The 26,758-nt window shown below is 40.7% G+C and overlaps 2 protein-coding genes across 3 annotated transcripts; one reads left to right on the forward strand and one right to left on the reverse strand.

Moving 5' to 3' along the window:
- Positions 1-295: 295 nt before the first annotated feature.
- Positions 296-6,016, reverse strand: praf2 (PRA1 domain family, member 2). Its single transcript, XM_070982064.1, has 3 exons — positions 5,815-6,016; positions 4,538-4,755; positions 296-3,832 (listed from the first exon to the last, which is right to left on the reverse strand). Exons 1-3 carry the CDS (start codon positions 5,991-5,993, stop codon positions 3,693-3,695), a joined length of 537 nt encoding a protein of 178 aa, XP_070838165.1. The 5' UTR covers positions 5,994-6,016; the 3' UTR covers positions 296-3,692.
- Positions 6,017-8,061: 2,045 nt separating this feature from the next.
- Positions 8,062-25,876, forward strand: copz2 (COPI coat complex subunit zeta 2). Of its 2 annotated transcripts, XM_070980824.1 has the most exons (10): positions 8,062-8,292; positions 13,896-13,964; positions 14,850-14,934; positions 15,942-16,033; positions 16,991-17,046; positions 18,191-18,268; positions 18,544-18,595; positions 19,607-19,645; positions 20,918-20,950; positions 24,645-25,876. In XM_070980824.1, the coding sequence occupies exons 1-10, from the start codon at positions 8,275-8,277 to the stop codon at positions 24,690-24,692; spliced, it is 570 nt and encodes a 189-aa protein (XP_070836925.1). In that variant the 5' UTR covers positions 8,062-8,274; the 3' UTR covers positions 24,693-25,876. The 2 variants fall into 2 exon arrangements, with proteins under 2 accessions (XP_070836925.1, XP_070836926.1); XM_070980825.1 differs by lacking the exon at positions 20,918-20,950 and having other exon boundaries at positions 8,170-8,292.
- The last annotated feature ends 882 nt before the right edge of the window (positions 25,877-26,758 follow it).

Genomic DNA, 26,758 nt, shown 5'->3' on the forward strand with positions numbered 1-26,758 from the left:
GAAGAGAGAGAGCTTTCAGCTGAATATAGAAACACATTACAACAGCCATCAGAAAGACAGAGTAAGTGTCATCATCTTCCCATGTACAAAGAGCTTCTCCCAATTTATGCACAGCTGAAGTCTTCCAGTGCCCAGACAGTCGACATGTGACACCTTCAGGCAGCTCAGGATCCACACAGCCCACACTACGTTCAGTGGATCCAGTCAGTCAAAAAGCAGGACTTTGGTCTGAACTTCACTCTGAGTGAATATGAAGTTCCTTCATTTTGGGTTAGATAAACAGTCCAGACACACTGCAGTACATCATTCTTTTTTTTATTTAGAAAAACACTTTAAATAAATGCAATTAACAGCTTTTGGCAAGATAGTCTGAGATACTGTGTTGGTGAACCATAATTCAAACATTAAGCTGAATGGAAGGCAACATTCAGAGACCTGTAATAGTTAAATATGCTGAGTCATGCAGAAATATTCTTCTCTCTGTCACATTCTTGTAACACAGTAAATGCTTAAGAGTTACAACATAAACCAAAAAGCACTTTGTTCTTCTCAGATTTTAGTGTTTTTCTTGACTTAATGTTCAGTGATTCGGGACCAAGACAAACCAGCGTTGGTGCTGCTCTTGTGGCTACACATGTAACAGAGGGGTCACATGTTCAAGCCCCACACCAGCCACGTTTCCCGCCACAAAGCCATCATTGTACAAGGCAAATAGCAGAACTAAATGGCACATACACCATAAGAAACAATGCTAACGTCGTCTTCAATAGTCAACAACATGATTAATAATCAAAAAACACACACAGAAACAAAATCCGGCATCCTCTGCATCTCAATAAACTCTGGACAGAGAGACGTGTTCTCGTGGAAGAAACCAGGAAGAATCTGTCTGAAATCATCCAAGGACCGAAAACAATTCAGAAGGAAACCCAGGTCCTTCAATACAGGATGCAACAGTTAGCTTTCCACCAACACATGTTCAGAACAGGTCTCATGTCTTTATATTGTTAGATTTCAACAAAGCAATGCAATGCAGAGTCCCCACAACAGGCAGCTAGAATACAATAAAATAGCTTTCAGTTTGTCAAATACCTTCACTCAGCTTCTCTTGTACAAAATTATTTGCTATAAAACTGCTGAAAAACCTTTCCTTCATAGTTTTCTACTTTTCCTTAGCTCATAAGAACAAAACAGGAGTGTCTTTTTATCATTCTCCCAAAAACACGTCTACAAAGCAGAGAACCAACTGCGTACTGTGTATTATAATGCTGACAACTAGTTTTCTGTACAAGGGGGTCTACAGCGTAGAGGTTTATGGAATGGAGGTTCGAGCAGGGTTCGAATCCCATTTTTCATACTGGTTTAGTTGGTGTGACTGTAGACTTTTCAGACACTCTTTGTTGTAGTTAATAATAATTCTAAAATAAGACCAAGAGTCTAGAGTTTACATACATTTCCATCAACCTGTTTGGAGTGTATACACGCATCTTTTCTAGGCACTAAACTCGCAGTCCATCCAATAATTGTTGGGACATTTCAGTAACAAGGACTGAAGTTGGAAAGGAATTAAGGGTAAATTCAAAGTTATTCATTTGCTCCAGTAGAGCCTGTCCCAGTTTCCAGCACTGGAAGACTGGGCAAGTCCTACTGACCAGCAGTGGAGGACTATAACAGGCAGCGCTGTGGGTGAAGCCTTTTCTTCTGGATAAATGCAGGCTGAGAACTGTGGTTAGTGAAACGATCAGTTTAGATCAGGGGATGTGTTCCCTTCATTTATCACCTCTGCTCCTGCTGGTCCTTTATCAACACTATTATGCTCAACAGAGTCTTACATTGAAGAAGCTGATTAGATTTGTTCTGAACCTATAAAACCTCCTGTTTCCTTCAAAACATAACCATGAGCATTTAAGTCACTTTTCAATGCAGCACTAAATAATGTAAACACTAAAAGAAAAAGGAATTCATCTGAGGTTAATGCAGGTCAAATGGTCCTGTCTGTGCTGCGTCACTGCCATCCTAACAAGTCACTGGAACACCATTTTTCTTCCAGTGGAGTCAGTTCTTTGCAATGCTGCTGGGAGGTTTTAGTGAAAGAAATCTTGAAATAAGGAAGACTGTCTCACAAACAGCATAAACAATTCAAGGCTGATGGAATAATGTCTTCCATGAAACAACAAAAAGGCCAATGAAATGAGAATGATCCATTCAAACTAAGACTCTGGAGAGAAGATAGAATACATACAAGCTTAAATCTTACACATACTTACGTTCCCACCACATTCGTAGTGGACTGTAGCCTGTTAGACACTTAGGTACTATGTTGTACTTGTTGCTTTGTATTTTCAGTATGGACATTTGTACTTGCGTGTCACACTTTGGTCCTACATGAATAATATTTTGTCTTTCTTTACACTTGAGAGAATGAAAGGACTGATTAGTACTCCTACAGCTACCACTCCATGTCAGAGCATCAATACTTCGGTTTTGCTGAGACCCTGGAGGGGGTCACCTAGCAGGAGGAAAAGATTTGATAATTGAGATGCAATTTTCTGTCAAGAATGCAGTTGTATGTATGCAAAAAGTCATAATATTAAAAGATACATTTGTAAATGTGTGAAATAAACTCAGATTCTAAAACACACATGATTTTACAAGAAAATGTTGTAAAATGATGGTAATTAAGTTGTAATTTTATGAGAAAAGTATCCGTATTTCAAGATAAAGTTGTGTTTTTACTATATTTATATTTATTATGTTTCAAAAATAAAGGTAGAACTTTACAAGAAAAGATTTTAATACTCAAAACAGGCCAGTCAGTTTTAAAATGTCAAATGTGAGATGTGGATGGCATTAAGTTACAGTTTGTTTGTTTGTTTTTATCAATATGAACAAAGTGCTTATTGGAAAGAGACTAAAATGAAATCAATTTAAAAGACTGGATGTGTTGAGCTCAGCACATTATTGCAACTTTTTCTTGTAAAATTCCAACTTTATTCTCCAAATATTAAACCTTTTAAAATAAAATCATGACTTTTGACTTTTTCTTTCATATATATGACGCTATTGATGTCATCGCTCCATAAGCACTAAAATGGAGCACAGACCACCGAGTGGATGAAAGTGGGTAGGTAGAGTACGAATCACTGACACACAAATAGAGCACAAGTCGATGTGTGAACACACAAAGACACAGTATACAACTTTTTACAATCCACCACATCAAGGGTCAATGTGAATATGCCCATAAGGCTGCAACACTGCATACTTACAGCATGTAGTGCACAGACAGAAGTGCTGCATGTCAACATAACTGAAATAAAACAATGTGTGCTTAAAGTGAAAGCTTTGGCAAAAACAGATCATGGATGACTTCATTTGTTTGTCGAGGTGATTTCTATGAATTTCATCTGTCCTGTTCCCACTGGACCACAGAATGGATCTCTTCCTTCACTGCTGACTTTGATTAGTTCTTTCAAACCAAACCAAAGCAAACTTGTTCTGGACTCTTTCTTTCTACTTCATTTTTATGCTTGTTCTTCCTCTTGTCCTGCAGTCATTCTCTCCTTCTCCTAAGTTTTTCTTCTCCTCTTCCCATTTCAGACTTTCCCCACATCACATTCATTTTGCTTAACATTTGCCACGAATGGTACGCAAACTATCCCCCACCCCTGCACACCTCCTCCTCCACCTGCCTAGGATCCAGCCTCCTGTTCTTGTCCCAGAGCCTCCAGCAGGAGTCCCATGGGTGTCCTTTTCAGACCGATGCTCTCTAGTTTGTTTTCCAGCTTGTTCTTCAGGCTACGCAGCCTCACCGACGCATGGACCAGAACCACTGCGAAGGAGTGGTAGACACAGAGGGAGCATGGGATGAAATGCAGGCTAGTAAGCTATTTAACACTTCAGTCAGGTTGACTGAGCTAACAGAGTTTACTCTCAAATTACTCTAAACTCACAAACACTGATTTATCAAACAGCAGAGAGAGCCAATCTGAAACAAGCCTTCATTTGAGACAGTCCTTTATTTCCACATTTTCCTGCTTTCTAACTATATTTCAGCATATTTAATAAGACTTTCTCTGTTTTGTGACCTTTTCCAGTTTTAATTTGCTGTTAATGCAGATGTGGAAATGTAAGTTATGTGGAATTTACCACCTAAGTCTACAGTATAGGTGACCAGCCTTCATTTTATAGTATAAGCTATACACAAAAATGTAGGCCTTATTGTGCATAAAGCACTACAGGGCACTTTTCGAGCCACATAATACACGTCTTACCATAAAAGGAAGACAAATGAACACTTGTCCTGGATTTTGTAAAATATTTAGTAAATTCATGTTTGGAAATGACAATCTCTTGTAAATGTAAATGGGCTGGTGCTCTTGCCCTCTTCAGGCAAGTGGGTAAGCTTAATTTCATGCTTTGGTGGAATATGCAAGTACTGTGTGTATGTGTGTGTGTGTCTGTATGTGTGTGTGTGTGTGTGTGTGTGTGTGTGTGTGTGTGTGTGTGTGTGTGTGTGTGTGTGTGTGTGTCTCACTCAGTATAGGGAAGGCTATCCCGAACAGGAACACGGCCACGCCTCCCAGCACCGTCATGAAGAGGTAACTGACCAAAAGAATGGCCAACACAGCGACTGACGGGTGGTTTCTGCGGAAGCGGCGAATGGGAGCTTGGTTCTCAGCAGCCCAGACGAAGCCCAGGAACAACAAGGTGACCACTATCGCCCCAACACACAACTGGAAGGGCTGGAAATACCTGAGAGAAAATAGATTTACCAACACACAGGAAGAATTGGAATTACATGGTGACATGAAACCACTGCTGTAGAGACGAGTCTTAGGAGGCAGAGGGAAAGGGGTTAACAAAACACACGCAGAGCCAAAGTAACAATCAAAGTATCTTCTTCCGAGTATTCTGGCTGTATATCCAAGCCCTGGTATCTTACCCACTGTGACATAGAGCTGCACTGTTCCTTTTGCTGCCCCAAGTATTCACTCCAGCACCAAACATGGATTAATCAAACAAATGCCCTTTTTCCTCCTGTTTGAGAAACGTTTGATAAAAACTAGAGCGACCAGCTGTTTTAGGAAAATACCGAGCCTTACTCTAAATTGGAAAAACAGCCATTTCTTAAAACTCCCTGCTGTTGTGACAAAGCTCCGGCGACCACGTCCTCCTCCAGACGCTGTCGGGTCCAATTCCACAGCTCTATATTCTGCCTTGAAACAGTAATGGTAAATATCTGATCCCAGTGTTAGATTATAAAACCTCTTTTTTCACAAATACAATGGTGTTTTAATGTCAGCCTTTCCTGCACATCACTGTGTGTGTTGTTCCTCCCAGCGGGACTTTAAACTGGTTTCTGGTCTCTTTGTAGTGGGAGAAAATACATTTCATTTTGACGTGACACCCCCTCACATCTATGCAACAGAAATGACAATTCTACATTGTCTGGCAGCATTCCCTTTAAATGACAGCCCCCCTCTGGGTGACAGAGGATGAAGACCCTCTGTCTTCCTCTAACCTCACATAGAGCTCTGAGGCTGAAGCAGAACACAGACGGAGAGGTGTGCAGACAGAGGAAGAGTTGATTTCACTCTGATCTTCATCAGCTGGTTCAAACTTACAGTCTGTGCTCTCATCTTTAAAGTCAGTGTGATCATGCAGACGGCTCACAAATGCGAAACCACTGTCAGACTGGCAGCAGAACACAAGAGAAGCGCACAAGTTCACAAGTGTTTGTATACATTTCCAGTATGTTCGCTGTGAGAGAGGACAGGGAGGGGGCGACCACGTCAGAATAATGAAACTTACCCCACTAGGAGCAGGAAGCCCAGCGCAGACACAAGGTAATTGCTCTGGTAGTACAGCAAGTTGTTGATGATGCGGTTGTTCCAGCGGTCCAGGTCGCGCACATCGGGTACAGCGAACCGGGCCGAGCTCAGCAGGAAATCATCCAGGCTCCGGAGGGGTGGCGGCTGCACGTCTACCATCTTTCCTGAACGAGTAGGAACTTGATTTCCCAGCATGCAACGCGGGGAAAGATGAGGACGCCGGAGGGGGACGTCGCTCGCTCAGTTTCTGGAGAGGCGCGTGCCCGTGCCTCGAGGATGCGCCTTCGGTCCCGCAGTAATGGACGAACATTACTGAAACATTTGGACCATTAATATCAGTCATTTGCAGCGTGCACGAGAGGCATTCACTCAACATTAAGTCAGTGCACATTTCTTATACTGACTATAGCACTGCTGCAGGGAATAATATGCCCATAGACCTCCAGCTCAACATTTTGATATGTGTTGTTTTTATGTAATTACATTTTAGTTTAGAATAAAGAAGAGAATGGCCGTTGCATTATTCTTTTACAATCCTGCTGTTCATGAAGTCAATTGTTGTCATTGGAAAAATGTTTTTCTTTTTTTAGATAAGAGGAAATTTATCATTTTTTCTATAATAAGAAATCATTTATATGTCATTTATTTTAAGATGGATGGATAATAAACTTTTCGTTCAGCCAGCCCAACCATGTCAATACACTGCTCACACACATCCCCTGAATGTTATGTTACATCCATTCTGAACTAATGTGTTACAGCCATAATCACACCCAATCACAAAAATCACTTTTCAGAAGCTCCATAATCTCAGGATAAGCAAGCAAAATAAAATGAGTGCAGCCATGGACATTAGTGATTTAATTTGATGTAATCAAATTTTAGAATTACTCATAATAAGAATAATAAAATTAGATAGAGCTTGGTCTGTACCAACTCTGTATGGAAAGTGTCCTGAGACAACTTTTGTTGTGATTTGGCACTATACAAATAAAATTGAATTGAATTGAATTGAATTGAATTGAATTGAATTGAATTGAATTGAATTGAATTGAATTGAATTGAATTGAATTGAGTATATTTGTTATTGATGTTGTCCTGTTCATTTAGGTTGGTATGAAAGCTGCTCAACCCCTGAGTTGCATGTCAATCTGTATAACTTCATGCTTAGTGCTCTGGGTTCACTTGTAAAATGTGAACATGAACTGGACCAGAACTGAAAGGAAACAGTGTCTCTGGGTCTGGACCAAATGAACTGAATTAGAGACGTGAAAGCAATATAAAACATCTCAGCCTCTGCTCTTTGATGGTGATCATTCTTTTTTAACACACAGTATCTTGCAAGTCTCCCAACTGTATGTGAGTGCAACGAATGGCTGAAAATTCCTTTAGGCAGGATTGCATGTTTCCTAGTCACCCTTATAATCCTCTGGTTAGCTCAAATGTCAATCTGTCATAACCTTGAAACTTTTGTATTGCACTTCAAGCAATGTCCTAAACCTAAACAAAACCCAAACACCATGCATGGGGCAGCCCCCATTCCCCAGAGAGGACTTGCACACTATAGCCATATATTTTATTCAAAGGATAAGGCAGAGGTTATTCCACATCTTCTTACTGTCAACAAACATGACAAGACCAGCACAACAATGTGTTGGTTTGTCTCTCAGTACCCTCTGACTTCCCTAATCTGTCTGTGGCTCCCAGCCCCAAAGCCATTATTTCCTGTTGAAGACATGGATATAAATATATAGTTTAATTTGTAAAAATAAATAAATAAATCATTTCCTTAAGCTCACCCTAGTTTTTAGCAAATGTTACTCAGTTGTAGGAAGTACATTTGTGCATTTGTTGTGGACTATTTTCAGTAGTGGATTAATATACACTAGTGAGTATTTACAGCAGGTTTATGTGGGATTGAATCACAAACAATCTACAGTGCCCATGTGCATCATAATAAAGAAACAGGTCACACAGAGCAATGGTGTGGCCCACTGATGTGTTTTTGTTTTTGTTTTTTTAATAATAGCCTAATAATTATTAGCTATATCAGGTTTGGCTCCACAGGCAGTCCATTGATGATTTTGGTCTTTTTATGGGATTTGTTGAAAATATGTAAAAATGCAGAATATCACAGTCTTAGTGTTAAACATCATGAACATATCCACAACACATCTCGGTAAACTGGAGGCTAAATCAGAGCCTCTGAATGAGCACTAAGACTTTTATTATGAAAGGGCAGCGAGCTGTAGAGGAGGAGGGGTGTCGGGAGCGCGCTCCGCTGTCGGCTCCTGTGCTTCTATCCGCTTGACTGCTGCGGGAGCGGGAGCGCGCCCGGGCGGCTCCGTAAAAAAGAAAAAAAAGGCAGCAGTGATCTCGGTGTGACAGCTCAGAGCTGTCCACGTCAACACACCGAGCGAGCACGGCAGCGGTGGCAGCGATGGACTCCACGTCTCCGGTAAGCCTCTCCGCGGTTCACCGGGCTCGGGGAGCGACGCGTTGAACGTGGGGCTGAAGAAGTGTTCTGTCCGCGTCAGTTTCTGGACTGTTTTTCTACTGTTTTTATTCGCGTGCGGGACATTTGTTGCATTATGGCAGTTTTGGTGGTGGGTAATAGCTGGAGAGGAGGGGGAGAGGGGGGAGGAGGAGGGGCTGCAGACTGATCAGAAATGTGAAACAGGTTGTATTTATTCCTGAATTCCTTGATGTGAGTGTGATCCGGACTGTGGTCGTCATGTTGTGTGATTGTGGACGCGCAGGCCTGATCTGAGCACAGTGATCCACATGCAGACAGCGCGTCTAAAAGCCAGTTTTTCCTTCTATGCGGGTGAAAATAGTACAAAACGTCTGTGCTGGTTACAGTGCGACTACTTATCAGGGTGTTAAGTTAACTCCATTACAATAGAGAGGTTGAGCCACAGCTGTTATCCACTTATCCACAGTGAGTCCGGTGCAGAGCGCAACAGGACAGTTCTCCTGCCGCCTGGAAGCCAAAGCTTCAGGTCCTGCAGGGACCACTTGTAGAGACACAATCCTGTCTGTGTCACACAGCAGGGGAAGTAGCGTGTGAGTGTGAGAGTATGCTGAAGTCAAAGCGGGTTTGTGCGTGAATGTCTGCTTGTGCACAGATCGGTTGACGTGTAGAGCAGAGTAGGTGCCACGTCCACCGTTCTCTCTCTCTCTCTCTTTACACACTCTAGCTCTCTCTCTCTCTCTCTCTCTCTCTCTCTCTCTCTCTCTCTCCTCTCTCCCTGTCTCCCTTCTTTCTCTCTCTCTCTCTCTCTCTCTCTCTCTCTCTCTCTCTCTCTCTCTCTCTCTACTCTCTCTCTTTCCCCTCTCTCTCTCTCTCTCTCTCTCTTTCTCTCTCTCTCTCTCTCTCTCTCTCTCTCTCCCTCCCTCTCTCTCTCTCTCTCTCCGTGCTTGCCTTGCGCACCATTTCTTCAGCCTCACCCTCACTCCCTCACTCTGTCTCTTCTCACATTTACTCCAGTTCTCTCTGTCAACTGGCTGTTCTGAGGTCTCTGTCTCACTCTTTCTTTTTCACTTTTTTTAGTGCTGGAAAGTAACTAAGTAATTTACTCATTTACTTAAAGTACTCCACTTTCCATGAGAGTGCTTTTTGCTCCATCACATGTATTTACTATATACAATATAAAGTACTTTGCATTCTAATATTCACAGAGAAAACACATGATCAGCCTGTTCAGTGTGTTGCTTTATCATAGCTTAAACTGCAAGTTACACATGCCTGACTTGTGTATTTCTATTTTCGAGAGATGTTACTGATCACACGCACATCCATGATGCTACTTCTTGTCCACTAGCCTCCAGTTTTTCTCCACCACATTTAATTGTCAACTGTAGCAACTTCACAACCTAGTATTTCCATCGTAATCCTACGATCATCTCATAGATATGATACATGGATATAGATTAAACTATAAACTGGACTGCAGTGTGCTCAGACTAGCTCCACCTCAGCTCAGCGTGTTGTGGTGAAAGTTAGCTGATTCTAGGAAACTTTAGATAAATATCAACGTATAACCAACATGACTGAGCTGATTTGCTGACTTTGAAATTATTACGCTGTGATTTCACAATTATCAGTATGCTGTATTTGCCACTTGTAGCCACTTGCGGCTTTTCTTCAGAAAAGTTACATGGTACTTGCTGATATGTGTTTACTAGACTTAATGTGCAAGTTTTACTTTAAATGGAGTATTTTTGGGTTGCTGAATTGCTCCTTTTACTGAAGTAAATGGTTTGAGCGTGCTTCTTCTTCCACCGCTGCTCTTTCTCAATCTCTTGTTTGTCCTTTCACTTCTTTTGAGTTTTTTTGGCACATGTATCTTGTTCTGCTTTCCTACTGTCTCTCTGCCTGTCTCTGTCTCCGTCCTCCCTCCCACTCCTCTCTGTCTGTGTGTCTGTCTTTCTCTTTGCAGGTGTCATTTGCATCAGTGGGAAGTAATCCGTGATAGCTTTTGGTCACTTTAAATATTCCATTACAAGTCAAAGTTGTGCACTCAAAATCTTACTGAAAAGGTCCTTCAGCTATTCAGTGTTGCATGTCCATAAAGCTGAGAGACTCTGAAGGGACAGATAAAAAAAAGAAAGAAAGAAAGACCAAAATCTGTGCAGCAGAAGCTGAGATGTCCAGACTCCCCAGAGTTCAGATCAAAAACACTGAATCCTACTTTTCTCATAATGCAACTCAATGGCGTATTTTTTATATGAGTTTTTAATAGAGGCTTTCTTTTGTACTTTTTTGCTTCCAAGTTTAAGTCGAGATAATCGTGACAACATTGTAAGGGCTTATTTTTGCAGACTTTGGATCGTGGTGTTATTAGTGTGGATGAGGAATAAAAAGGTGTGTAATCAAAAATGAATTGAACTAAAAAAAGAACACATTATTTACTCAATTCAAATTGATCAGAGATCAGTGTGCCATTCAGTTGAAAAAGGTACCACTATGGGTTAGGGTGGCACCTTTTTCAACTGAATGGCACACTGATCTCCGTTTTGATGCTGCGTAATGATTTGACCTGTCGCAGATCCTCATCAAGCATCTCATTATATGCATATCTCAAAGCACTGCCAATAGGTGTCCACAGTTACAGGCCATTGGCTGAGGCCTATGACCGCTGGATGATCGTATTCAGACAGCTCCCAAATCACCAACATTACACCTTGATAAAAAACAGGGCAAAAGCAGGTAAATGTCAAAACTGATTTGACTTGGTTTCGATCCAGATGTGAGGATTCCCCGGATTTTCATGTTTATTAGTAACCACTGTGCTGCGTTCATGTGCTGATGGGAAAATCAGCAATCTGTGTTACAAGTCATGTGTACAAAGCATTGTATTCATGTGCATTTTTTTTAGAAAATCCATCCCAGAGGACGAATATCAAGCAAATAAAACAGTTGAGTCATGGAATGAATCACCTGTAGTTCTTATATTTTACATTCAAGTAGCCTACCAGAGTAGAAATGTTGCAAGAAGTCGCATTTTGGGAAATACGCGTTTGCGTTCTTGCTGAGAGTTTGAGGAGAAGCTTGATAGTGCTCTTATATCTGTCCAGTAAATGCTAACAGCTGGAAAGCACAAAGACTGGGAACAGTTAGCCTGCCTCTTTCCAAAGGTAACAAAATCCACCTACCAACATTTCTGAAGCTCACCAATTAACATGTTGTATCTTGTTTGTGTAATCTGTTCAAAAACCGAAGTGTAGAAATGGCGTTTGGCTGTTTTAGCCTGGTTCCTGTCTTTGTGCTTAACTACGCTAACAGCTGTTGACTCCAGCTATATATTTAACTGCTGGAAAGAAAACAAATGAGCGTAATCCTCAAATGTCAAACTGTTCTGTAAAGACATTTATCTTCCTCCATTCCCTCTGGAGGAATGACGCTTCTTCCTATTTTGTGCTGTAAATCCTTTGATTGTAGCCTTTGTTGCATCCATGCCTGTGCCAAATTTCGACTTCAGTTAGTTTTAAGAGAGATCATAAAGCTTGCTGGAAAGTAAGGTTTTCCTCAAATATATACTTTTTGAAAAATACAATAAATGTGAGTCATCTGGTTCTGTTTAGCAAAACAGATGGAAGCAAAAAAAATGTTAATCTGAAGGTCTTTTTTTTGCATCATGCTTTTCATTGTCATCGTTTGAAAAACCCAAAGAGGTCTCGGCTACTGTCAGTTATTCTTTATTACAGCATGAGCTAAGTGCCTAGAGTGTCCTGTTAGTATATTGTCCCCATAATGTGGTTAAAATCAAACTGTTATTCAAAATTGCAGTTTAGACAGCCGCCAAGTCCAAATTATAAGAAGCTTTGATGTTGTTTTTAGCGAACTGTCTCTAGACATCCAAATTGGTCTTCTGGTTTTGTCTGAGTCCATGACCTACTTAGAAACATGCACACTAGAGAAAATCATTATGTTTAAACCAAGCAGCCAATTTTTTACATTTTAGCCATTTAGTTATGTTGATCCAGACGTCATTAAGCTGTTGTTCTCAAGTAAGTCATTTTAGAGATTAGATGAGTTCATCGTCATCCATCATGTTATGCAAAGAGCTGCTCCCCTCAGGACAGGGCAGGACCAGGAATCAGCTGCACCGGCTGTTTGGAAGGTCAAACATAGTCTAGTCATTGGAGGTTGCAGAAAGTCTTACCACACTACAGCAGCTAGTTCTGACATGGAGATTAGTTAGACCTGCTAACTGCTACTTGTAATTGTTGCAAAACTGCCTGAAGCAACCAACAAAATGGATACGCTAATATGCTACTGAATAAACCATGTGAGCTGAAAAGCAAAACATACCATAATCATAACCATATTATGGTCGACACATCTGATCTGACCCGACACTTGATTGAAATGCACAATGATGTCAAATGAGTTAAAGTATGAGAGCACATGAATTAAGGTAACATAGACTTTAGACTCTCATATATACTCTCATATAAGAAAATTATTAATAATAATAATTATTTGTACCCATGTAAACATCCATCCATCCATTTTCTATACCCGACTATCCCTTTCGGGGTTGCGGGGGGGCTGGAGCCTATCCCAGCTGTCAACGGGCGAGAGGCGGGGTACACCCTGGACCGGTCGCCAGCCAATCACAGGGCAACATATATACATGCATATAGACATACAAACATTCACGCTCACACTCACACCTAAGGGCAATCTTAGAGTCACCAATTAACCTAATGAGCATGTTTTTGGTCTGTGGGAGGAAGCCGGAGTGCCGGAGAGAATCCATGCAAGCACGGGAAGAACATGCAAACTTCACACAGAAACGCCCCGCCCGACCCGGGGATCAAACCGGCGTGTGAGACACGTGCACTACCTGCTGCTCCACCGTGCCGCCCAGTTCTGAAATTTACCATACCTCAAAGTTCAGCCAGTGGCAGACCAGAAGACGCTGCGCTTGAGGTGGCTGATGCAACTACTCTTGCTTCTCCCAATACTGGACACAGAACGTTGTAGCTCCTGGTCTAAGTTCTGTGATACACTCTGACTGTGAATCTATGCTAGTCAGTGCATAACAGAACTTTGTCCCGGGTCTGAAAACTCTTCGCAGGGATGAATGCATGGATGGAAGACAGGATGACTGAAGTGTGTGCGGGAGGATGGACAGTGTCATTTGGTCATTTCCATATCTGGAAAAGAAAGTACACAACAAACTTTCATCAATGACCAGAATGAAACCAAATCAAACTCTGCAGAGATGAAACAATTCAATTCAATTAAATTCAATATACCTTTATCAGTCCCGCAAGGGGAAATTCCAAGCAACGAATGCAGCCTAGGGTCAAATGTGGAAAGCCATTGGACTGCATGGCTCAGAGTGAATGTAAAGCAGGGTGTTGCTAGAAAAGCTGGCTTTATCTGGATAGTAAAGGTTGACACAACACACTGGGCAGACGTGGGAAAAATGGCTTTGACTCTATCTGTGGCAGTATGAAGCAGACCTCTCCCAGTCCTAAATGTTTCCCTGAGGTGACTCAGCAAAGCTAAAATATTTAAGACGTTCTGTCTGTTTATTGTTGCAGGAACCTTCCCTCTACACAGTGAAAGCTGTTTTCATACTTGACAATGATGGCAACAGACTTCTGTCCAAGGTAAAGTTAAAGGACCATACCAGTGATGTCACATTTAGCCTATTAGCAGCACATTACCTTCATTTCACTACCCTGCTGCCCTTATAAAGAACACAGAACACAAGTTTTGTTTCTTTCCATTCGCTGTAAGAATTTGCATGTAGCGTGCATTTGTGTGTAGTACAAAAGTATTTGATATATGGATCCCTGAGCCAGACTTCAAAGTGTTTTTCCCCATGAGGGTTCCAAATAGTAAAACCCCATGAAAGGATTTCTGTAATTCCTCATAAACGAATAGTCTGACATTTTGGGAAATAAGCCTATTTGTTTTCTCACTGAAAGTTAGATGAGATGAGTGTGTCCATATGAATCCCCCACCAGCAGCCTGTTAGCTTAGCAGAGTCTCAAAACCTGGTGCCTTTATTACCCACAATGCAACTAGACTGGTGACAATTTGTTTACTTCGCAGCCTGAAATATTTCATTTTCAAACCCACCCAACTGTGACTCGAGTGACATCACTTGAGGCAGTTTATCACAGACTACACACAGCTGCCTCTGAAGCCACAGAAAGCTTGATCAAACATTTTTCACATAAACAGCAGTTGATCTACATACATACCAAGGATATTGCACAATGCCCTACACCACCCACCCAAATTACAAGAGTAACTCTTACATGCTGCATGGTTTACTGTGAATCCCTTGTGTGTGCGTGCGTGCATCCATGCGTGCGTGTGTGTGTGTGTGTGTGGAGGCGATTTGAATGCAGTAAGGGAATGGCAGAATCCGTCACTAACAGTAAAAACAAAATGTAAATCCACTGAGCAGATAAAATGCCCTTACCCTAGCAGGGTCAGTGCCAAAGTTCACTCGCTGTTTCATGTCCTGTATGTGTCTATTTCAGTACTATGACCGTGAGCTGTACCCCTCCATGAAGGAGCAGAAGAACTTTGAGAAGAATGTCTTCAACAAGACCCACAAAGCCGACAGTGAGCTGCTCTGTTTGTGTCTGTCCTCGTGTCTGCTGGATGTGGCCCTCCCTCTGTATTGTACTGAACACTCACACACGTCTCCAGTGTCATCTCTTACACATTTTACTGTCTAGCAGCCCAACGCGTGTACATGATACCAGCCTAAAGCCTTTTTTACAATAGCTCGGCTGCTGCTGTTTGAGCCAAACCATGCTGTACTGTGTTAGTGTGAAACTGGAAAATCTGAATAATGGTGACTTTTGGATTTTCTGCTCGCTTTTAAACCAGCAGTACTTCAGAGAAACATGATGGACATGTTTCTGCTTTCTGCGTATCAAATGTGATTTTCAGGAGAGGCGGCTGACACCTGAGTCTCTGCCCTGTTCTCCTTATCACCCAGCCACTATGTTCCTGCTTTTGTTCTAAACTCCTCCTTCATTCCTCCTTTTCTCCTCTTCTTTCTTCTCTTTTTTCCCATGTCATGCTATATCCCCTCACCTTCCCTCCCACCTCATCCTCCCTTTGTACTGCTCTTGCCTTCCTTAAAGCCTCCCTTCACTCCCTCACCCTTCCTTGTCTCCTTCCCTCCCTCTTTCCTCATTCTACAACCTCTTCTCACTTTCTTTTTTCTCTCCTGTCATTGCTTTTCCTTGCTTTTCCTCCCTCCTTGCCTTTCTTTATCACTGTCTGTCCCTTCTCAATGGCCTCCTCCCTGTCAATGTCTCTCATCCTTCCTTTCCTGTTCTCCATTCATCAATTTCCCTATTTCTTTCTTCATCTTTTTCTCCTTTCTGCTCATTTGCTTCCACATATTTTTTTCCCTCTTTTCCTCTAGCGCCCCTGAATGAAGCCTGCTATAAATCCCTTTCATTTTTTTTTTTATTTGCTGTTGTTCCATTCAGTGTACTTTTGGATTATATCTTGAGGAGTGAAATAGAATAAATGAAGTCATTATGTGACTAAAAGAGAGGTAAGTCTGTCCTTCTTTTTATCCCTAACCCATCTGTCTCTCCTCCTGTCTGTAGATGAGATAGCTTTCCTGGAGGGGATGACCATTGTCTATAAGAGCAGTATTGATCTCTTCTTCTATGTGGTGGGAAGCGCTCAGGAGAATGAGGTAGTGTAAATTGAGCTTTCCCTGATCAAGGATTTTTTTTTTTTTTTTTTTTTTTCACAGAAAATGATGGAATAAAATAAAAAAGTTTAAATCATTTTAGACTCCTTCTTAATTCTGGGAATAAGGTCATACATGATCTGCAGAATTTTAAAAAATGGCTCAGCTATTTCCTAAAACAGCTGATCACTAGTTTTCAGCAAACTCACTCAATCAGGAGGAAATAGTGTGTTTACTTGGAGCCATTCTCAGCAGGGATTAAACCACTGTAAGGTTAAAAACACCCTTAAAAATTTACCATATGCATGTATTTAGCAATGCCAATTTTACTTAATTTACACCTAATTAGGTGTAAAACTATTAAATATGCTTAAATCTTGGTCAAAAAAATTAATACCAATTAACAAATGCCCTGGAGCTTGTTTTTACCTGTTTTAATAAACCCATACGCAATCAAACACCTGCCTGAAGATCTTGAACGTACCATTAATCCAGTATTTTGTTCAGAGATTTTCCCGTCTGTGAGCCTGCAGAGATGGAGTTCTTCCTACATGAGATCAGGGGCACTGAAAATGTGACTGGAAGTGGCCTGACAGTGATGCTAAATGTAGCTAAAAGACTGCAAAAACACTTAGAAGCAGCTTCACCTATGAAGTAAAGTGGTTTTCACCAAAAAGCTCTGATAAAGACACACGAGGCAGGCAAGGTTATGGTGCCTAGCTGGCGAACATTTTGGAGCATTCAGCAGCTAAATAGACAAATATCTCCCTCAGGAGTTGGTGCAGACCAAAATAGAGCTACAAAGAGAAGAATGTGACTGTTGGACTTCCTCAGGTGTCTCTGCTGAATATGTAAATAGGCAAATATTTGCTAATATGTTAGCTATATCAAAGGTTTAGGTTGTTTTTGAACTTTGCTTGAACATTTAAAATCAATCTTTTTCTTTCTTTTTCTCTCTAGCTGATGCTGTTGTCAGTACTGAACTGCCTGTTTGAGTCCCTCAGTCAGATCCTCAGGTACATTTCCTCATGGAGTCTCAAAAAATCTTGCATGAGTGAATGAATGAGTGAATTAATACATTCCCGGAGGACAGAAAATACGACCGCCCTCACACAGACATTCCCAATCTTGCTTTCCAGAATGCTTCAAAATGAAAAATGCTCTGTGATATCTGACAGCATGAGTTGTGTTGTTGGACTGACAATGAGATGTTCTCCATGCACATGTACTATCATCATATTAGAGCATTTTCATGAATCATCAGTGTTAATCTCCACAGTAGCACTGCCATCCATCCAACCAGAGCCTCTCAGAGAGATAATGAGTCTCCATGTTGAATTTGATGTAAAATTCAGCTGCAGCGTTCTACCTGAAAAGCAACCATGATTTAATTTGAAAAATGCTGTTTTTCCAGCGAGGCGGCTGAACGACGACACGGTGACACCTGGTCCTCATTTTCAGACATTTATTTGTCATTTTAGAAAGCGACGAGATTAGTTTCCGAAGCCGTCTGTGTGTGTCAGTGTGTTGCACACCAGGATCCCTCGCCATTGACTGCAACATTATCAGCCAAACAGCGGCTAATGTGGTTGCTATGGGAACCGATGCAGTAGTAATGCAGAGTGTGAGCGACAGAGACATGGAGAGATTATATTATTATACAGTATGAAAGAGTATAAGGCTATTCTAAGTTGCACGGTGCAATATGCAAATGTCCTAAATGCAGCAGTGTAAAATCAGAGAAGCTGCTGAAGGCTCTCATCTCTTTTAAACTTGAACAGAAAATGTTCATTATGTTTGACCAACTGCTACTACATAGTGTATTCTTTACAGATTCTAAGAAAACATATCACAGTGTCCTGCCTGTTAGACCTGTTCAATCAGAATCTCAATTTGATTCAAGCTCATAGAGGACAGGATGGATTGACTGTGACATTAAAGGAACAGTTTGAGTTTTTTCGTTCTGAGAGTGAGATGAGTAGATTGATGCCACTGTCTTTGTGTTGCACAGATGGCTGGCCAGGCTTGCTTTTTCCCACTGTTTCCAGTCGTTGTGCTAAATTAGCCATCTCCTGGATCGATCTTACAAGAAAACAAATACAAGCATTTCCCCAAATGTCAAAGTGTTCCTTTGCCTAATTGTGGTGTTTTTTTCTGCAGGAAAAATGTGGAGCGTAGGTGTTTACTGGACAACATGGAAGGAGTGTTCCTGGTTGTGGATGAAATCATTGATGGAGGGTAAGACAGAAATGATGTTAGAGGTCAGAAAAGAAAAGAAAAATATGTGCAATTTTTTCCATCGCCAAAATAAAGTGCAACACAATCCTTTTATTTACTGTACGTTCAAGCTCGCTAATATTTGAGCTAGCTTAGAATGATTCTTAACGTTGACGTTGATGTTACTTTTTTGAATATTTGTTTCATCTCTAAAATGTCAGAAAATAAGCCCATCAATACTCCCAGTCCTGCTTGTGTTGTGTTTAGTCCTGATTGGTTGCTTTATCCTGTGTCAGGGTTATTCTGGAGAGTGACCCCCAGCAGGTGCTACAGAAGGTCAACTACAGGGTAAGATGACTGTCAATCATTTTCAATCACCAATCATATCAGTTTATTTATTGATTTGAATCATCGGATAGTAAAATGTTATCGTGTGAAAACAAAAATCAGAGCAGTTGTTCAGAGAGACCACATTAAGATTCCTACTGTAGCCTCCCACAGCTTTTCTCATCAGCTTCTTGCCGACTCTTACCTGCTTCACCTCTCTTTCTCTCCCTCTCCCTGCCTCTCTTCTCCTGATTGATGTCAGCTAATGTCAGAGCCAGCCTATGGCTTCGTCCTGTTTGATTACATCACTGGTAACCTAGATGGACAAGCAGACAAAAGCCAGCTGCTGTAGACAGACAGACAGACAGACAGACGGAGGGTGAGAGACAGAGAGAGAGAGAAAAACAGTGAAGTGGAGAGAGAATGAATGAGTGAATGAGAGAGAGATAGAGGCAGTGAAGGGACGAAGGAGGGACGGCGAGACAGATGAGGTAAATTGATGGTGAGAGAGCATGCTGACTAACAGAGAGTAAGTGTGATTGAGGCTGGCATTTTTCTTTATATTTGAAAACTTTGATCTGCTGGTGCCACTTGAGGAAAAGTCAGGGAATCACAAAATCAAGTTTGCTTTATCCTCTGAGGATCGTGATTGTCTGCGCAAAATATCATGGCAATCCCTCCAGAAGCTGTCAAGGTATTTCAATCTGGACCAAGGAGGTGGACTGACCAACAGACCAACACTGGCAGCCCTAGAGCAACACCACTAGCATAGCTTTCATTTCTAATATGGGTTGTGATTGTGAGCTGTTAACAAACACGCTTTGAATGTCACTGATCCACAGTATGTAAGGGTGTGTCTACACATCTAATGGTGTTTGCACTGCTTTTGTAGTGTGTGTGTGTGTGTGTGTGTGTGTGTGTGTGTGTGTGTGTGTGTGTGTGTGTGTGTGTGTGTGTGTGTGTGTATCAAGTATTTTGCATGAGTTTTCCGTTTTGCTCTTGTACACACAATAATGTCATTTTGTTTTACAGGCGGATGAAAACCCATTATCAGAACAAAGCGTGGCCCAGGTAACAAACACAAACACATGATCACAAAATGATGCTGATAGAGCTGTACAAACATACATGAATACAGTCCACTCACCTACACAGAAGTGCACTTACACACGCACGTAGACACACAAATGCACACATGTACAGAAAGACATAGATAGCAGTATTCTATACACCTTTTGTTTCGCAGGATTGTCTGCCGTGATTTTTAATATAAGTGGACATGCACATCCATGCGAGCTGAGCTAAGCTAACTGGCTGCTGGCATATTTACAAAACAGGCAGGAGAACAGTATCAATCCACTCATCTGACTCTCAGCAAGAAAGCAAATAAGCATGTTTCCTGTCCAGCTATGTCTTTAATCCAGTTTGTACAACACACAATGTGAACTGGAATTTGAGACAAAAGCAGAAGTGGAACAACCTAATGGATGTGCTGCATTCAGTCAATAATGATGAAATGTTGCTAAAACTTTTACCACAAACATAGAGAGATGAATGCAGATGTAGTTGTACATACAGCCCCTCATATAGACACAATGCTGATTGCAAACACTGCATGTTCACCTCTTTTCTGTACTGTTATTAACTGTACTTACAGTATCACAGAGCTTACCTCCCACACAGTCTGTTTAAACAGACACACACTGACCTCATGGCAGAAAGCTGATTGTTCTCCGGCAGAATGATTGCTAGCAGTTTGACAGTTTGACACAATTCACCAGGCTGCATGCGAATGCTTTACCTCACCATGCTCGCTAAGGTAGCAGCTAGCTTGGCGTCGTCTCCGACGCAGCAGCCAGCACTAATAGGCTCAACTGTGAATGAATGGATTGATGGATAAATAAATGGACGGTTGGATTAACGTCCAGTAGAGCACTGCAGCTCTGTAAGTACAGAGCAGATGGAGAACTCTGTCTTTGATCAGAGAGCCCTCTAGCTATAAAGATTTTATCCATTTTAATAGCATTCCATCACGTAAGCAGTGGTGCTCCTGTGGCTTTCTCTTAGTCATTTCCTCCACTGAGTGTGTCTCTGATATGCTTTCTGTGTCTTTAACTGCTGTCATGTCTTCCTGCTTGTGTGCAGGAATGAACATGTGCATGGACATGTTCTTATGCTTGCTTGCTTGTAGAAGAGTGTGTGTGTGTGTGTGTGTGTGTGTGTGTGTGTGTGTGTGTGTGTGTGTGTGTGTGTGTGTGTGTGTGTGTGTGTGTGTGTGTGTGTGTGTGTGTGTGTGTACTCATGCTCTAAGCTTTTCTTTATCTGTTGCTTTAACCCTGACAGCACATAACAGAGAAACTGGCTCTCACCACTAACGTAAGTCTCTACTAACTTCACCACAGCCATACACTGCACTAAAAAGCTTATTCTACTGTTTCACTGCACAACACACACTGTGATAATACTCTGCCATAACAGTATATAATCAGTGCTGGACTGCTACACTGCCTGTCGAAGGTATTTGAACTTTTTATAGGTCAGGGGAATTGATTTTTGAATTTGCATTTCTTGTCACACAAAACATCAAATAAAAGCTACAAATACCAAAGGGGCATTGATCATGCAAAGAAATAACAAGTTGTAAACTTTTCTCAATTGATATATATTAGTATTAGCTTAGGGTCTAATTTAGGGTGTTTACAATGATGTGAAATTAGCCAGTTCGGAAGTCGGACCTAAAGTTGAGACAAGGTTGTGAATCCCTGCTGTAGACTAAACTACAACACATGGTCTCCACAGGGAGGATGAAGTCTATTGCGTCATATCGTATCAAACAGTCTCAGTGGAGTGTATACGCAGGTTTTTGCTATATACCCACCTCTGGGCAGGGGATTTACCATATTCCCTCTTACAGAATGGGGTACGTTTGGGGTGCCAGTCAGGTCAGCACTTAACACTGTTTTAGTCATGTTTTTGAGTCAGTATTTTTCAGTTCGTCCTCCTTACATCCGACTCAAATATACAGCATGATAAAACACTCCACTCATATCTTGAACCCCCCAGATCCTAAAAATAGCCAGAGTTACATATCAGTGCACACCTCCCGGAGTAAGGCTGCAGCCAGCCATCGAACAGTCGTTCGTGTAATCTGTGGCATTGACTGAGCACTGGAGACATTTGTTCCCTGGTTAAGTACCTCGAAGGCAGTCCCTCCCTCCAGCCGACGCAAGTACCCCAAACAACATCGTAAAGCCTGGTCAGAAGTACTGCCTTAAAGACAGACTCAGGGGAATAAATGTCCTCCTTTGCTGCCGTTCCATAACAAGTAACCCTCACATATCAAATGGATGAGTATAGTTCAAACAGCAGTAGCTAGCCGATCAGGCGCACACAGCTCCAACTATGAAACACACAGACTGAGGCACATTATTAAACCTTGTCAACAAGAAAAAAACCTGCCTGACAGTCATGACGGTTATGAGCTAGAGGGAAAACAAGGACATTACACCAGTGGCTGTGGCACTGTGGAGGTTTGTTGATCAGAGGTGGAGTTAGTACTCAAGTAAAAGCAGCAGTGCTGGCAACTAACGCATTAGTGAAATGTCACTTTAGTCAATAAGTAAATAAGTAAATATTAGCTGCAAAATTTACATAAAGTGTCAAAATACAAAGTACACTTAATGCAGAAAAATGTTTTACTGGATCATTATTACTATTACATTACTACAGCATTTAATTGTTGTAGTTGAAGCTAATTTTAGTACTTTAGTACTACAGTGTTTCATATTTTATAGCTCACCATGTTTTTTATGTAAAATCCTAATGTGTAAAATAACTTCACAGCTGTCAGATAGTGGAGTACAGCTGTCGTGTAGTTATTATTTTACATTTACATTTTTAGATTTTTGCATTGTAGATTAATACTGAAGACATCAAAATTATAAAAGACCATACATGGAGTGTAGTGTAGTAAGCGAAAACAATGCAAAATATATTTATTATTTTAGATTCTTCAAATAGGCACCATGATGACAGCTTTGCACAGTGTTGCCATTATTTTAATCAGCTTCATGAGGTCACCACCAGGAGTTTCCATATATGCTGAACAGTTGTCGGCAGCTTTTCAACTCATCAGCCATCTCTATTGGGTTCAGGACAGGTGTATGAATTTTTATTGATCTTGGTCAAGGGTAAGGCTTTATGGTGTGGTCTCACTGATTTTCCCAACTAATAGGTCCCACACAGTCCCCTTCAGAGTGGTACCTTTCAAAAGAGACCAAAAGCTTGCACGTGCTCCTAGTGTGTCAAGAGCAGATATCAGTTTGCTTTGGGTGTGCCTTGGAAGGCGTCTCAGGCTCATTTTACTGGATTAGATAATGCCAACAGTATGCAAAGCTCTCTACAATGTGGAAAATAATAAAAATAGTGAAAAACCATGAGAAGGTGTGACCAGACTTTTGACTGGTGCTGCACTTTAGTGACGTTCCACCACAGGTGTTGATCAGTGCTGGCCAGCCACTGTTACCTGAACAGGTACTGACATTTCAAGTCCGTCCTCTGTCTTCTTGTGTGTGAAAACAGTTTGCTTTCAGATTAAGTGCACAGCTCACAGAGGTGAAACTTCTGCTGCTGTACAGCACAATGCAGTATGCAGTCACAGTACTGCCTCAGACTTATTTAGTTAAAACATACGTGTCAACATATTAAGACGTAACAAACACACCTTGATAGCTGAAACACTGCATACTATAGCAATCAATAACAATTTCCCAGGATCCTTCGCTGTAGTGGATGTTACCTGAGCTCCATGTGCCCCCTGTTGTTACCATGAGGAACAACAAGCTCAGTGCGGAGTCTTGATTGAGGTTGAGGAATTGAGAACTTGTCTGATCTTTGTCCCCTGTACTTCACTTTGAAAACAACTGGCTCTAAAAAAAATTGATGCAACTGTATTTAACCCTGTGGGTTTGCAGGTGGCAGTGAAGTTCAGCCGTTAAAGTGTAACAACGGTTTTAACTTGATTAAACCAAATTGATTTGGCTTGAGTGTGTAGTTAGTCTGTACACATGTAGAGGCATCACTGAGCCAAAGGCCAAATGACTCCACACACTGTTCTGAAGTGTCTGAGAAAATCTTTTAATTATTGATTAAATTATGTGCTACTAAAATAGACTTCAAGCTGCTGAAGGACATACTGACTACTGCAACTATTGTTCAGTATGAGCCGTACTTACTGAGCTTTTAATAAATATGTTGCAGTTCCTTTCTGTACTTTCTATGGAAATATGTTTTAATAGTGTCCTGCTGACACTGAATTCACCCTAAATACACTTTCTCCTCCAGTAAAGTTAGTTAATAAAAGCATTGCAGGAATGACTGAAAGCACTCTGTGGTTGGAAATATGCTGCACTTTAATATTAATTAAGAGCAGCACATGTAGGACTGTGTTTTTATGGTGTTTGACGAGACTGAAACATTGTGTTTGTTGGACAATGGAACAACAAGGGATAGATATGTTCTTATCCCCGCAGTAGTTGAATGAAACTCCACTCAGTGGCTCAGCTGTCTGACTGTGTGCTCAGTCTGACCTCTAGTGGGTGAACAGTGGTGCTGCAACATTGTACAATTCTAGAAGCAAACAAGTAAATAAACTCATGTATTCAGTTTTTCTCTCTTTTCTCTCAATTAAACTCAACATAAAATTGCATTAAAACAAGAACCAGGTTTTTCTTAGTTAACTGAACATAATAACTGTGTTATAATGATGGCATGTTCAGTTAACAAGGTATTATGAGTAAAATAATCCATGAAAGTCCCATTGAGTACAACAGTACCTGTATAACTATACATTCTCCATTCACTGGTGCACACTGATGATTGTACAGTGCATAAGGTTGTATACTGTAATGTATTAAAGCCTGTGCATTCACTCCCATTGTACCCATAACGCCACAGCATAATTTTTAATGTTTTGTAGTTTTGACTTATTCTTGATTTTCTTATTTTACTTAATTACATCACACTACATCATACTTCATCCACTCTTGTGTGGTTTCTTTATGTTTTCCAGGTTCTGCAGTCAGCCAAGGAGCAGATCAAATGGTCCATACTGAAATGACTTGGACCAGACAAATGTAGGATTCTCGAGAGGGAGTCGTTTCTAGTCCCAAAGCTATTTTTTATAGTAACAGACTAAAGGGAAGGTCACTTCAAGCCTGTTGGCTGATAGGCTGCTTTATACAGCAATTAACCCACCAGTAATAGGACTTTGTTTTTATTTGTGATGGTGTTTTGTTACATTATGTTTGACATGTAATTAATTTATTTGTGTGGGGAGTGAAGTTAGGCCACATTCATGTAGAGGTATCATTCACAGGCCAAATGACACTGAAAGGAAAGGAAAGAGTCAAGTTCCAGCTGGGCCTCTGAATGAGACTGGACAATTATTAAGTTCCAAACTGATCAGTGAAAACACAAGAAGCCTGATTGGTGATCAACAATCTGTTACTTCAGTTTTAGTGGAGCAGGATCTTCCACTCTCATTTATTAAAAACAGAGTATGACTGGAGGATTTATTTGTTGTTTTGCATTTTATTGACATATAACATTTTTAAATTTGACTGTTTTATACATAAAGGCCTTTTCCCTGAAATGTCACATAAAAATGTCAGCAAAATCTTGCATTTTCAAAGGTCAGTTAACTGTTATCTGTTATCTCTGAGTTGGTGTGGAAAGTGCTTTATCAATCTGAGGCTCATCTGGAAAATAAGAATAAAATGCAGCAAATATCTCTAAATTCAAGCTTAAAAAGCTGAATATCACAACACATGAAAATTCTTTTTTGAGCCATGTCATTCTAAACTCACACACAGTGACATTGTTTGTGCACTGAAAGGGTCACATTAATAAAGGCTGTTGTTGTTGTTGACTGTGTTCTTTAAACAACATAAATGTGTTTGTAAAGCTTAAAGACTGAAAAAGAATGTAAAGATGCTTTGACACTAAACAAATGTCAGCACTGTGTTAAGGCAATATGTTACTGTTTCACTGTCAGTAAAACCCATATTCTCCTTAAAAAGCATTCCCCTCATGAAGGAAAGGGAATAACTGCACATATAATTCTTCTTGAAAAGGACCTTAAAGAAAATGAGATACTGCTTGTAAATGTGGCCAGAGTTCTAAAGAATAATGCCTATTTTCTTAGTTAAATATGTTAATAGATATTAAATATTTTCTTAGTTGAAAAGATGAAAAAGCCAAAGACAAAGTAATTATTTTGTTTACATTTGGATGTTGTTGAAACACACTGCCATTTTGTCTGATAGAGGACATTTACACATGTCCACTGTGAGACTGAAAATAAAACTGTATATTTGTGCTGATTCAAAGTATTCATTATTTCATGTTGCTGTTGGTTGTTGCTCATTCTTAAGAATTTTATTCTTCAAACAAAAACTTGTTTTTTTCTCTTAAACATGAGAAAATAGATTAACAGTGGCGGAGCTGTAATTCATTGGGCCTCTGTGCGTCTCTCATCCAATCACCAGTCAAATCTGCGACCCTAATGAATAGAAATGAGCTCCGTGGGTGTGGTTAGAAATGCTATTGGTAGGAATTCAGTGACGTCAGGAGACACGTGCCTGATCACCCCAGCCAATAGTTCGTTCTGGTTGTATTCCCGAGTAAGGTGATTGGTTGGCAGCCTCATTCTCCTGCAACCAATCACAAAGCATCTCCAAATCCGCTTTAAAACTTTGAGGAACAAGTGGAAGAAGACAGCAGAGGCAAGAACAGCGGCTGTGGGACAGATTCATTTATTTATCATTCAAAATTTCAAACCATTGTAACTTATACACCTATTATTATTGCTATTCATTACATGGCTGATTGTGACGAAACGTAAATATACTCAGTGATAAAACATTAAACGTGGGTCTCGAAACTGTTTTAAAAGAAATGCTCTCTGTTCCTGACTTAAATCTTAATTTCAGATTTGATATTCTGGCGGTTTCATTCAGTCTATATGTTCTGATGGGGGAAAAAAGTAACAATTATTCAATTCTTTTTAAAAAATGTGATAACCCATCAACAGGTCAGAAGATGTCATTTGCAGCAGCAGACTGGTATTTTAGATATGATGACATCATATATGATGACTTACATGGACATTTATTTTTTTAAACT

The sequence above is a fragment of the Chaetodon trifascialis genome, chromosome 15 (genome assembly GCF_039877785.1).
Source record: "Chaetodon trifascialis isolate fChaTrf1 chromosome 15, fChaTrf1.hap1, whole genome shotgun sequence".
In the NCBI taxonomy this organism is placed as follows: Eukaryota; Metazoa; Chordata; class Actinopteri; order Chaetodontiformes; family Chaetodontidae; genus Chaetodon; species Chaetodon trifascialis.

Coding starts and splice junctions, on each gene's coding strand:
- praf2 (XM_070982064.1), bottom strand. CDS start 5,993: ATGGTAGACGTGCAGCCGCCACCCCTCCGGAGCCTGGATGATTTCCTG. Junction 4,756..5,814: donor GGCTTCCTGCTCCTAGTGGG/GTAAGTTTCATT, acceptor ATTTTCTCTCAG/GTATTTCCAGCCCTTCCAGT. Junction 3,833..4,537: donor GATAGCCTTCCCTATACTGA/GTGAGACACACA, acceptor ACTCCTTCGCAG/TGGTTCTGGTCCATGCGTCG.
- copz2 (XM_070980824.1), top strand. Junction 16,034..16,990: donor GAAGCGCTCAGGAGAATGAG/GTAGTGTAAATT, acceptor TTTTCTCTCTAG/CTGATGCTGTTGTCAGTACT. Junction 20,951..24,644: donor AACTGGCTCTCACCACTAAC/GTAAGTCTCTAC, acceptor TATGTTTTCCAG/GTTCTGCAGTCAGCCAAGGA.